Source organism: Coptis chinensis, chromosome 1 (assembly GCF_015680905.1).
Source record: "Coptis chinensis isolate HL-2020 chromosome 1, ASM1568090v1, whole genome shotgun sequence".
Lineage (NCBI taxonomy): Eukaryota > Viridiplantae > Streptophyta > Magnoliopsida > Ranunculales > Ranunculaceae > Coptis > Coptis chinensis.
Genome location: NC_141456.1, coordinates 23,342,614 through 23,355,062, shown reverse-complemented (window position 1 = coordinate 23,355,062; position 12,449 = coordinate 23,342,614). Strand labels below are relative to the sequence as shown.

At 35.4% G+C, this 12,449-nt stretch overlaps 2 protein-coding genes across 10 annotated transcripts in view; one reads left to right on the top strand and one right to left on the bottom strand.

Moving 5' to 3' along the window:
- LOC147523012 (paired amphipathic helix protein Sin3-like 3) overlaps positions 1 to 12,449 on the bottom strand; it is a 62,858-nt gene that overhangs the window by 49,910 nt on the left and 499 nt on the right. The window contains exon 2 of one of the 2 annotated variants that reach the window (XR_015215483.1): positions 2,555 to 3,512. The exons of the other annotated variant lie outside the window; for it this stretch is intronic. The gene's annotated coding sequence lies outside the window, so the exon portion shown is untranslated. Of the gene's footprint in view, positions 1 to 2,554; positions 3,513 to 12,449 lie in introns of those variants that run through there. 2 annotated transcript variants of the gene reach the window in all.
- On the top strand, positions 7,441 to 11,256 carry LOC147523013 (uncharacterized). 8 transcript variants are annotated; one of them, XR_015215469.1, is made up of 8 exons: positions 7,444 to 7,680; positions 7,800 to 7,862; positions 8,355 to 8,380; positions 8,504 to 8,637; positions 9,654 to 9,730; positions 9,856 to 10,105; positions 10,439 to 10,534; positions 10,932 to 11,256. XR_015215469.1 is itself a non-coding variant. In XM_086596516.1 (8 exons), exons 5-8 carry the CDS (start codon positions 8,740 to 8,742, stop codon positions 10,969 to 10,971), a joined length of 381 nt encoding a protein of 126 aa, XP_086452642.1. In that variant the 5' UTR covers positions 7,450 to 7,680; positions 7,800 to 7,862; positions 8,355 to 8,380; positions 8,504 to 8,637; positions 8,729 to 8,739; the 3' UTR covers positions 10,972 to 11,256. The 8 variants fall into 8 exon arrangements, 1 of the variants encoding a protein (XP_086452642.1); XM_086596516.1 differs by lacking the exon at positions 10,439 to 10,534 and adding an exon at positions 8,729 to 8,753 and having other exon boundaries at positions 7,450 to 7,680; XR_015215471.1 differs by lacking the exon at positions 10,439 to 10,534 and having other exon boundaries at positions 7,441 to 7,680; positions 7,800 to 7,964; positions 8,069 to 8,380.

Here is a 12,449-nt window from a genome sequence, read left to right as displayed (position 1 = left end):
CAAGATTGGGATACATTGCTCGTCGAGACTTTCCAGTATGCTATGAGGATTGGCGACATATTGGTAAGGATCTCAAAGACAAAGTTGTTAAGACTTTGGGACGCCAATTTGTGTTTGAATATGAGAAGACGATAGACACTGACTACACAAGGCAGAAACTGAATGAAGCATGGAGGAACTACAAGCACACGTTGTATGAAACTTTTGTCGAAGATGAAGATCCTTCCTTAGTGAAAGAAGTTGCGCCGCGTAACATTCCCTTGGAGGATTGGCACAAATTTGTTGATTATTGCAATACAGATAAGTTTAAGGTATGTGTCAATGTTTTAATAGGTAGTGCTTCATGTTAGTTTGATTTGACATTGCTTTAAATATGTAGGCCATGAGTGCAAGGAACAAACTGAATCGCGAGCAACAGATCATGCCTTCATCTCTTGGCGTAACTTCATTGCTATAGCTCTGAATGAGCTAGCTTTGGAGAAAGGTATTCCTGAATCGGAGATTACAAGGGCGGACTCTATATGCTTATTCATAAACCAAAGGAAACTGCTCCACAAAGCCGAAGTATTGGTTAGTGTTTTAGTATGTATTTAGCTTATATATACATCTTTAGTTTAAAATGAATGACTTTCATCTTATTTTTGTAATTTTAATGTGATTCGATTAAGAATCACATCTCTCGAGCATCCAGTGAGTCGCAATATGATTTGTCCGAGACGAATTGCTACGGTATAGTTGTTTCAATATCATGATAGGTATTTATTTTAGTTTTGGTACTTGTTATGAATTGCTCAATGAAAAAAAGTGGTTGGGCCGGATAAAAGAGGTCGTTTCGAGGTCTAGGTACGGGGGTTTGTAAAACTCAGACTTTGAAAGGGAGACTCTTTGATGAAAAAGAATGATGGCTTGATGGAGGCAAATACTCTCCTTGAGAGGAGGATCCGAAACTATAGAGGCGAATATGGATGCTAAAATGTCGAGGCACATGGAAGAGGTTAGAGGCCCGTTTATGAGCCAAAGAGGAACTTTCAACGACAATGTTCCATCGCCACATTCTCATGCTAGTCGTCCACAGTACTGCTCCGGTAACTATCAATAACTTAACTTTCTCTTTTTATAGACAATATCATTGCCTTTCTATTTCTTTGTCTTTCTATAGCTTTGTTCTTTACTCTTTTCTTTTTGTTTCTTTTGGCCCTTTTTGTTGTTTATTAACTCATGCACAAAGTAATGGTATTATCATTACCAATAATGCATTCCAGAAAATTGTCCTCATTAAGACACCTGTGAACAAGTTTGGTTTGCAGGAGCACCATTGCTATAGACCTTCTTGAATGTGGAGTAACACTTACAGTTAAAAACAGTTACAGTTACACTTACAGTTACAGTTAAAAACAGTTAAACTAGCCGGCTTACCGAGGTCATAATGATGTTTGATTTACCGAGTCACGGCTGGACAAACATATATGTAGATCAATTGTGTCTTTACAGTAAGATAATAAATATCAGGTTAGTAAAGATTTAATGACATGGCCTAATTACCACATAGTATTTTATCACCAAATAGTTACAATACTATTATGAGCTAATAAGTCTTTACTAGCCTAAGCTTCAAATCGGAAACAATTTTTGTTTTTATCGAAGATTAATGAGTAAAAAATAGTAGTATAATTATGACACCATTCCAGTCTCTGTTTATACTCTCGCTAAGGCTTTTAAGGATACTCAAGATAATATGAATACTGACTAGAAACTGAAAAAAGTGAACTTTGATATCTAACAGACTTACTACTTAGAGGAAAGGGGCTCGAGCTGGGGGCTTGAGCTGGGGCTCGCGCTTCTGCAGCGCCTTTGATGTGGTCGATCAGGACAGAAGCACATGAACTTATGCATCACAAAATCAAAACCACAACGCCCACCGCTTTCTGAACACTCTTCACACCTGCTTGCAGTCCATCTCAAATGAAATCCTTTGTTCAAAACTCATCGATAAAACATATAGCTTATAATGATATGATAGGGACAGTGTACATTCATTATGTTAATCAACACAGGTAGGGGTCTGCCAGTCTGCCTAACCATTTATCTTGTCTGCCAGTCTGCCTAACCTACGCTTGAAGAAACTCTCTGCATGATTCAGAGAAGATAATTCATCTGTTGATCGAGGTTCCATAATGCAGTTACACTGATCCTAATATAAAACTTTGCTAGAGTATCTCATTTGTCTTGTATGATGTACTTGAAAGATGTTGCTCGACTGAAAATTCAGGGAATTGTTAAGAGTCAACAGAACGGTCCTAGCTCATTAAACATTATTACCTGTTTAGTTAGTTTCTAGGTAATTGCTTTTACACAATTCTCTGAAAGTATCTCATTTGTCTACCATAACTTTGCGAAAATGCTCCCGAGTCCCGTGATGCATATATTGTTTGAGATACTGGTTGAGCTGTCGTTCCAATTGCTGAAGCTCTTTTTCTTGAGCTTATTGCAGAACTGAAGTGACATTTGAGGAGCTCTTTTTTGGGTTAGCACAAGTCTGGGTGTTTTAGCGAGGTTTTTAAAGAAGTCCCCTACCCCTATTTTATTCATAAATAAATTCTTGTTACATTCTCACCTAGCATCATCATAAATAATGAGCTCGGGTTAACTTCTATGTACCCTACAGTTGGTACATTATATGCATTTATATTTGCAATTTATTACATTTCATGTAACCATGCATACTAGACTCAAAAAAAGACTAATCTATCTATCTATCTTGGGCAGTCTTGCTGCCATTATATTTCTTGCGTGCCATAGGTTCTCTGATAAAACTTTTCTCAATTGTTGGGCCTGTTTCTGGCCCAATTCTCTTAATCCTTCGTACCACCTCCACCTGCAAATTATCTCATTGAGATTGATCGTGTTTAAACACTCTCTGGTGCCTCACAAAAGATGGTGCTTTCATTGCCTGAACTCCAAGTTGCCCTTTTCCCCTTGTGTCTGCACCCAATTCTGTCCTTGCAACGTCTGCCCCAGCAGTTGAAACAAGTGGTTTTGGGTTACCTTGATGAGGGCGTGTCCAGTCCTGCTTTAGAGTACTCATATTTCCAGTTTTCTTTTGCGCGCCTTCTTCATTCAAATTATTATGTTCAGGTCGCACTCTCGCCCTATGTCTCCGTGTAGGTGTCTGCCATCCTTCACTCTCATTACCCTTACCTCCACCATTTCCTTCCTCTTGTATTGCTTCATCATCTGTTCCTTCATTACTTTGCTCCTGTGACTTGGCTTCATCTTCATCGCTGCCACTTCCAGTACGTTTGCTATCTCAGTTTTTGTCCTCTTCTTTTTCTTGAGTCGCGCTTCCTTCACTTTCGTTAGTTGGAGATTTCCAACCTTTTTTCTTTCCAGCTGATATCCTCCCAGTTTCCTCAACATTGTGAATCTCCTGTAACTCATTGCCTACTGTCGTACTACCTTTAACCTTCTGCTCTTCGTGCTTATCCTCTTGCTGCTCCATATCCAGTGCACTCCTGTAACTCATTAAGACTTTTATATATCTTAGGCTATTCTCCGAAGACTTCTGAAAGTCGTCCGGCTTCTGTTGTCAATCATTTATGTTATAGGTTGTCTTTGTAGACTTCTAGGTGTCCGACATTCACACTAAAAGCGTGGCGGGGACTATATCTAGATTTATAAGCTGATGATGATAACATATACGTACTGAACTACCAGATCCACTAGTTCAAGGAGTACACATTACACAAACTTCCCAGTGTTTAACAAGAAAAGAAGTGGACCTATGTGAAGCATCACATAAATAAGTAACGGCTCTAATTGTATGAGGCACGTTTTTATCCCAAGACTTCAATCTCGAAACTGAAGCCTGACTTATCAAAGGTTTTCTGATTTCACTGAAACAACTTGCTTAATTTAATTTATTTATTCTAGTTTCTTGTTTATTCTGAATTCTTGCTCGGTAGGTTAGTAATAGATTTAGTTTTCTACTCACTTTGTTCTGGAAGATAGAACCCGTAAAAAGAGAGAACGAGTTGCCTAACCAGTCTCTAATAGGTTGAAGCACATTGCTGTTGGTATTAGTGGGTTATGTACTATCTAGCACATGGTCTTGGGCACCCATCATATGTATCAAACATATCCAAGTTACTTCAATAGTTTAAGTTAGAAACTATGGACTCAAATTATTTTGCTGCTGTTACTGTTGGTGTTACTGGTCAACGTGTTGTTGTATATACTTTATTCTTATGCCATGTTTTACGTTCTTTGCAACAAAATAATCACGTGCAATGTAATGAATGGTGCCGCAGACTTTTTAAATAGTTTCTCTACGTGCACGTCTATCTACATGTATGTATTGTTTTAATGTGAAATCTTTATTAATTAAAATGTTTTCTTTTCAGTTGGAAAATACCTACTATATTGGTAAAGACTGTGAGTTGCGTGGAGGTTGGCCGCTTGAACTTGTTGCTAGAGGTGTTGTGCAAGACGTCGACCCCAACACAGAGTATGGTGAAAGGACTTTAGAAGAAGGGAACTTCAAAGTTTATGTCCAGGTCGTGCGTAGGGCTGATGCTATCCTGCCTTTCCCTCACAATGCATGGCAAAAAACACTTGGTCAAGTTGTGCAAAGAGCTGTCATCTGGCCTAAAGAGTTCTTGGTGTTTGCATCTCATAGTTCGTCTTCTTGAAGTGTTTATTGAACTTCTCTTTTGTCTAAAACTAGTAGTTAGCGATCTTTATTTTGCTCTAGTACTTAAGAAATTAAATTGACCTGGTGGAGGATGTGAACTTATAGGTACTTAAGTGATCGCATGAATATGATTTTTGCTAGACTGAATTCTCTTTTAAGTTCAAGGTGTGAACTTATTTTGTAAGTTGAAGATGAGAATTATGACCACAAGTTATATATATATATGAGTTCATGCTAGAAAGTTGGGTATGGATTAAAATGTAGGATTTTGGTAAACATTGATTGAATTAATAAAATATGAGCATTTAAAAAATAATAATAATAATAATTAATTAAAAAAAAAAAAATTCCGACGGACACAATCCCTAGCTGACATCAACTGTGATTCATATTGTTTCGCATACAACGACAGATACCATCACACACCAATCCGTCGCCAAAGGTGACCTATACCGACAGATTCCATCACACACCCATCCGTCGCCAAAGGTGACCTATACCGACGGATAAAATCCCGCACATAACCGTCGGCATAGATATTCTATACCGACGGATAAAATCCCACACATAACCGTCGCTATGCCGACGGTCATTTCCGACGGTTTTTGTCCATAACTAAAGCAATGGCGACAGAGCAAATTAGGACGGCCTAGGGACGGTTTTAATCCGTCGGTGTAGCTCTACCAGGACGGTTTTTATCCGTCGGTATATGTCAATTATTTTGTAGTGCTACGGTCAATAATCGTGGGTGAATCAACAAGGATTCATAACCGTGGCAAAAGATACCGGGCATCCGTGGCCAAAAGTCCATTTTTTTGTAGTGAAGAGTCGTAGAACTGTAGAAGTTGTGAGAGAGACCGAGAGAATAGCGGGAATCCAATTTGAATGAGTTTCATACTGTGTATTTTTTTTTCGCGTATTTGACTATTTGGCATAAAGTCATAAACCACGGTAGAAAGTGGAAAATTTATATACCACTGTTTATGTTTAAGGTAGTGGGGATGTGGAGTACTCTCATGCTGAAAAAAAAACTAACCATGGTATATAGCCTAACTTATCCCACGGTTTTCATGTAACTGTGGCATATACTTAGAAAACCAAACGAATGAAAAGAAATTTCCGTGGTATAAAGTATTTCCCACGGTTTTGGAAGAACCATGGTATAAACGTTCTTATTGACCGTGGTATATGTGTCATTCTGTAGTAGTGTATAGTTAGAATTGTATTGTTTTCCAACCTTAAATCCTAAACATAAGTAAAGTTGCTACTAATTCTGAAATAAAAAATTACAATCCAAACGTTTTATTATAGATTGGAGAACGGGTTAATTTAAATAATTATATCGTCTAATCTAATTTTAATATGTAGGTAAAAATTTAGATATTAGATTCAAACTGTAGTTAGAACTGTACTAATTCAAACCCTTTCCGAAATAAAAAATTATAACCTAAACGTTTTATTATAGATTTGAGAATGAGTTTAAATTATATTATATAATCTAATTTTAATTTGTTGTTAAAAATTTAGATGTTAGATTCAAAGTCTAGTTAGAACTGTATTTATTCAAACCCTAGAGACATGTACAATTGCTACCAATTCGAAAATAAAAAATTATAATCTAAATGTTTTCTACTTGTTGGAACTAAATTATCACCTAAAACAACTACAAATAAGTTAAAATATGCTAATTATTAATCAAATTATTATCAAATAGATGATGAAACATTTAAATATTGGAATTTGACAACACAGCAACAAGATACCGAATGGTTTAAGAATTTTCGGTGTCTATTTGTTGTATCTTTACTTGGTAAATGGTAACCCGACACTGTAATTTATGGTTATGTTTCAGCAACCCATTACCGTAGTTTATGGTATTTTACGGTAATGTGTTACCGTTCCTCAAAATAGCATATACATCAAGATTACACAAAATTTATTTTGAAATCTAAGATTCAAACTATCGTAATCCATTTAGTTTCAATTTCATTAGGCAATTTCAATTATATTTTTTCATGTTCAATTGGTTCTTCTAACATCATATAATCTTCAATTTATTCGACATTGAGATGTGAGTAGTTGTATTGCGATAAATAGTTCATTTGAGAGTTGGGTAATGATACATACTCCATTTGAGAGTTAAAATATAGATGTATTGAGAGTTGAGAAGTAGAGGAAAATTGAGTTGAGTTTAGTCAAAGAAAATTGAGGTGAACGTAAATAATTGGAGAATAAAAGTGTATTTTGATAGTGTATAGAGTTGCATAGTGCAAATTAGTTAGTGAAAGACAATATAATAGGAGGTTACCACTATTTTTGATGGGGAGTGCCCTCTTAGAAAACATAGGTTTTAAGTTGGAACACAAATGTAATAACAAATTTTGGGTCGGAGAGTACCTTCTTAGAAATGGAGAGTGTATTTAAGATTACCCTTTAAGTATCATACCTTCATGTAATTGATTGGTATTGACACTAGTAGAAAAAAGGGTTTTTGTGACTGTTTTAAAATGTTATTTGTGACTGTTATGTTCGAAACGGTCACAAATGGCAAAAAAGGGTTTTTGTGACTGTTTTAAAACATTTTTTGTGACGTGCGTTTCGAAACGGTCACAAATGGTTTTTTTTTTTTAAAAAGGATACATACGTGCACAACTATTTGTTCCGACACGGCAGTCACATAATTAGTATATATTAATTGTCACTGTTAAAAACTGCTGACATATCTACGCTATATGGAGTAGCCAATTTAAGATCTCTTTATTTAGAAACAAGTGCCGACGAGTCACGACTCGGAAAAATTCTAGAATTGCCCATGCACTAACTCACCACCTATTTAAAAAAAAAAATCCAACTCTACACCAAAATTCCACCCCTCTTATCAAAAAACAACAAAAAAAACTTCCATTTTTTTCAACGAAGAAATAGGATTGCGACCGGTGTTCTGATCTTGGTTACAAAGAGGATTGATTTGCAACGATCAATTGAACCATGTTAGTTATTCTTATCTTTATCTTCTGCTCTCTTCCTTGTTAGGGTTTCTTTTTATTTTTTTCCCCCTTCATTTTGCTAGTTCTAAATTAGAGCGTTTGATTCTGGATTTCATCATCAGCGCTTCATTCATTGGAAGTCAATACTTGCTCCCACTCTCTTCATTTCTTCTTCAAATTCGAAGGTATGGGTGGTGAGGTTTATGGTAGTCTGAAAGCTTAACTACGATATTGCAGATTGTGTAGAACCCTAGCCAGAGCATGAGCCTTCAAGGTTCTTGCTTTGGGTGGGTTTGTGATTTCTTTTCGTTTTCACTTATTCCCCGTTTTTCTTTTCATTCACAATATTGTTGCTTATCGTTCTTTAACTATGTGATGTACCTTTAATCAGGTTGCTATAATGGTAATTCTTGGAAGTTGGAAAGCTGAATTGAAAAACTGAATTTGGGTGTTTTTTATTTTTTTAAAGTTCTTTTCTTGGTTAAATTGACTTTAATTGTGCAAATATGTATCGTGATTAATTTGCTTATGCAAACTATGATATCTCTGTTTTGCCGAACTTTGAATGACTATAACTTCGGTTGATGGTAGAAATTGGGTTTTTTCTTTGTCAATTTACTTTTTAGTTTTGTTTAATTGGTTTTTGGGGAATAATCATCCTTCTAATGTTCTTGCAGGAAGTGAATTGTAATGCATGTATGAGGTAAAATTGGTTATTAGTTGTATTCATGTGTTGTTGTGTTCGATAATTAAGGTCGTTGTCTCTAGAGAATGGTTAATCTGAAATTATAGTTCGGACATAACACTTTTGGTTTTCTATGCAAAGGTTTGGAACTTGTTAAGGTACTATGAGGACTTTAAGTCAGGTTCGTATGGCACATGCTACTGCTGCACAAGCATGTCAAGCTCACGCTGCTCAGATGTAGCAAGCCCATAACTGAACGGCAAAAGATGCATCTGGTATGACTTTTAACATTGCTTCTTATGCTTATTTGACCTGATGCTCTAACTTATTTAATTAATTGAAATTATTTAATTGCACTGCTTGCAGTTTTTCTTGCCATGACGGTCACTAGGTATACTCATTTTTCCCATTTTATTAAGTAGTATATAACTATATATATACGTGTTACATGGATTTCTAGTGTTCTTAGTAGGGTATCCATTTTATAATTGTTAACTTTGTAACCACTACTAGCTTTAGAACTTTGATAGCATTTGCACCGATTACATGATCAAATAATGGGGATTTTAACCAATACTCATCTGGTCATCTTGCATTGCGTTCAATGGTCCATAGTTTAGCTCCACATTGAGACGTGCTATCAGTAGCTATGTAGCAGCCACGAGATGCAACTAACCATGTATACTAACATGGTATGTATCAACTAAATGATTCTTGGTATCATTGCACCAGAAGAATTTTTACTGCATGAGATGCATTTAGCATTTCAGAGCATGATAATGGTATGCTGGTGCGGAACAAAATTAGCTTTTGTGCCAATAATCTATTAACCCCTTTTTCTTACATTTAAACTTTGTTAAGTTAACTTTTTGCTTATACAGTGAGATTCTAGGCTAGGTTGATTGGACCTACAAAAAGAACATTAACAAATAAGAACGAGATATTTAGGTAAATTATTTATACAGAGATAGACAACACTATGTGATTTATATCATTCAATTTAGTGTATGAGCACTTTTATTATTATTAAATAAGTTCAAATGCTGTCTCTCAAATTATGCAATCAGAGAAAGTTATGCATGGTCTTTAGTGGCAATTGTAGTATATTCTAAGATATTGGTGATTGGTGATACTTATTGTAGACTTGACACATGTTAATGAGGTGAAGATGCCCCAGCTTTGTAAAACTATTAACAAACTGGTTAAGGCCTTTTTGAAAGTATTGTTCATGATGACTTTGTAGTTCTCTCAAACTGCCAAACTTTGTTGAAAGGGTCGTCCTTGCCAACAGGTCTGGCTCCTTCGGCAGCTCTTGGATGGGTCACTGCAAGTCACTTGTCTCTTTATCCTTCTGTCCTATTGATACCAGTAATTTTTCTTTTCTTTTGTTGTTTGCATGTCAATTTGGTTATTGAAATCTGACTGGGAGAAGCCCACTTTAATGTTTATGCCATTGTTCCATTTTTTCTAATCAACCCCCTATTGTTGGCCAGCTCCTATGGTTTGGGGTTCTTTCCAGGTGATTCTTTTGTTAGGATATGGCCCAGATGCTCCATCAAGGAAATTGTGTCTGCAAAAAGGTTCCAGTACATACAGGAACAAACCAGATCTAGTTGGTCGCTCTTTTTCATGGAGACCAATCATATATTTCTTGTTAAGGGCAGCTATATGGTCTATCTACACGTTATTTGTCTGCAACATCTCCCTTAAACAGTACGGTGGCCTGTCTGAAATGTTTAAAAGGTTAGTTAATGAAGTTTTAAGTCTTAGCTGTATTTCGGTGTTGGCATGCATTTTATGGTTGGGCACAATGATTTCATATGGAAAGGATAATGAAGAGAAGCAATACTCATGATTGATAGAATGTTGGAACCCCATAGAACAAATTTCATGTTACACATTTTTTTTGCTATATGTTGCTGATCTTATCCATGTTGGACATATCATATTCTAGGAATCTAACGCTTTGTTACTTGTTGGTTTTGCTAAAAACATGTTATCCATGAAAAATGTTACTTCTCTTTCGTCATGGTGCGCACGGTTCAAAATATGTGATGATTCCTTGATCCTATTAAGGCAAGAGAAAACCTTAGTCTATTTAAGGGACAAAAAGGCCATTTCCAAGGTGGGAAGTCACTAGTAGACAAGTGTCGGCTTCAGTATATTAATGAGGCAAGTGATCCTACATTCCTTCTGCTTTACTTGTTATACATTGGATACTTGGAGATTCTAATATGTTAATGTATGTTTTGTAAGGAAGCACGGCGTAGCTTTTCAAATTATTTTAGACAAGTGCTTGCAAACATGCAATAGTTTATATCATACATTGAATGTTTAGTCATTAACATTAACGCTACCATTCCCGTTCACATTAATGTTCACTTTAATTTTTTACGATAAATAATTGCCCAAACGTAGTCAAGTGATTTTGCCTTGTTCATTACTTTGGAAATGTACTCTTCATTTGTTTCACATGGTGATTCTTGCTCTTGGCTAGTTTAAATATGAAAAACTTTCACTTTAGGATACAACAGTATTGACTTACACTCGCTAATTGTTTTACATGTAGGATGAATATGAGAATCAAGTTGTGGAGGGAGCTATACTGAGGGTAGTCCTCACCTTGTTGGGTACTACAGAATATTGTAGTTATGCTAGAGTTGTAGGCTATTAGCAAGGACGCGGGTTTGTTGGCTTCATCCAATAATGTGTTGCGTTTTGGCGGGATAGGATGAATACGTTTCTATTCTACTGGGATATGTTTAATTTTGATTTATATTCAAATACATATATCAGCTTATCCAAGTCCATCTTGGTTTGTAAAGTTTCACCTAAATTAGTAATTGTAAATACTATTTTGAAACTTAATGGATTATGTTTGTTTGTTTAGAAAACTTTTATCAGTGCAGATATGAAATGTAGGTCCAATTTAATGCGGAATGGTCTGTTTCTGTTTTCACAAATATTCACTAATTTTTTTTTGAAAAAGAAAATATATTTATCACTGTTTTAACCAAACTGTAATGACTAGTTGTCCTTTTTGTGACGGTTACAACATGATTACATTACTATTTCATCAAAACTGTCACAAAAAGTACGATTTTTTGTGACGGTTTTGAAATACTTGTTACTGTTTTATGTGGTGGATATAGGCTTATCTAGACGGATAATTTGTCACGGTTTTGGTAAAAAAAAAATGACTCTCACTTGGTCACGGTTTTGGAAAAAAAAAAAACAGTGATAAAAGACTTTTTGTCACTGTTTTTAACAGTGATATAAAGCCTTTTTTCTTGTAGTGTGAGTAGTAATCCTTGCTCAACCCATGAATGAATGCTTGGTAGAGGAGGTCATAAATGTACGAAAACAGGTTTGCATTCATAGATAAGCTTTTAACAATTAATGATGTATTTACTTAAAATGGAGGAATTTTTAGATGTCCAAGACTGGATGCTGTATGCCTTGGTTCTTGGCCAATCATCATGGTTAGTGGGTGAATCAAGTGAAAAACATATACATGAACCACTCTAGCTGTCTATAATCCTATGGATTGGGTCCACTACAACTGTAACAACTCTTTGATTCAAAACATTATAACTATGCAAATAAAGTTGACTTAAATTAAATGAAAAGTTTTCAACACATAATAAGAACGAAGAAACCGGCCTATCAAAGAAAACAATGAAGAATCGGCATATCCACTAACATGCTATAAGATCATAAATCCTTCCAAAGAAGCAAAGAAATGAAATAAGAAACTAATAATATTCTCTTCATGTATCCCATTCCAATGAAGTCCACTGAAAAAAAATCTGATGTAGTACGCTAAAATGTTCGATTGTGATAAAATGATACTAAGAGCTATATTGACTTAAATAACATGATGCAAAACATTATAATAAATGATTTCAATGAAGCGAGTTTTTCTTCAAAATCAATATAAACATATCTTGCTAGTGTTACGTTGTGGATTCCTCATCAAACTCCCAACAACTTCCAAACACACAAACCTAGGGAATATTTCATATACAACTCATAATCCTTTGAAAAAAATGTTTACTCATGTATAGGAAAGATGACAAACTAATTA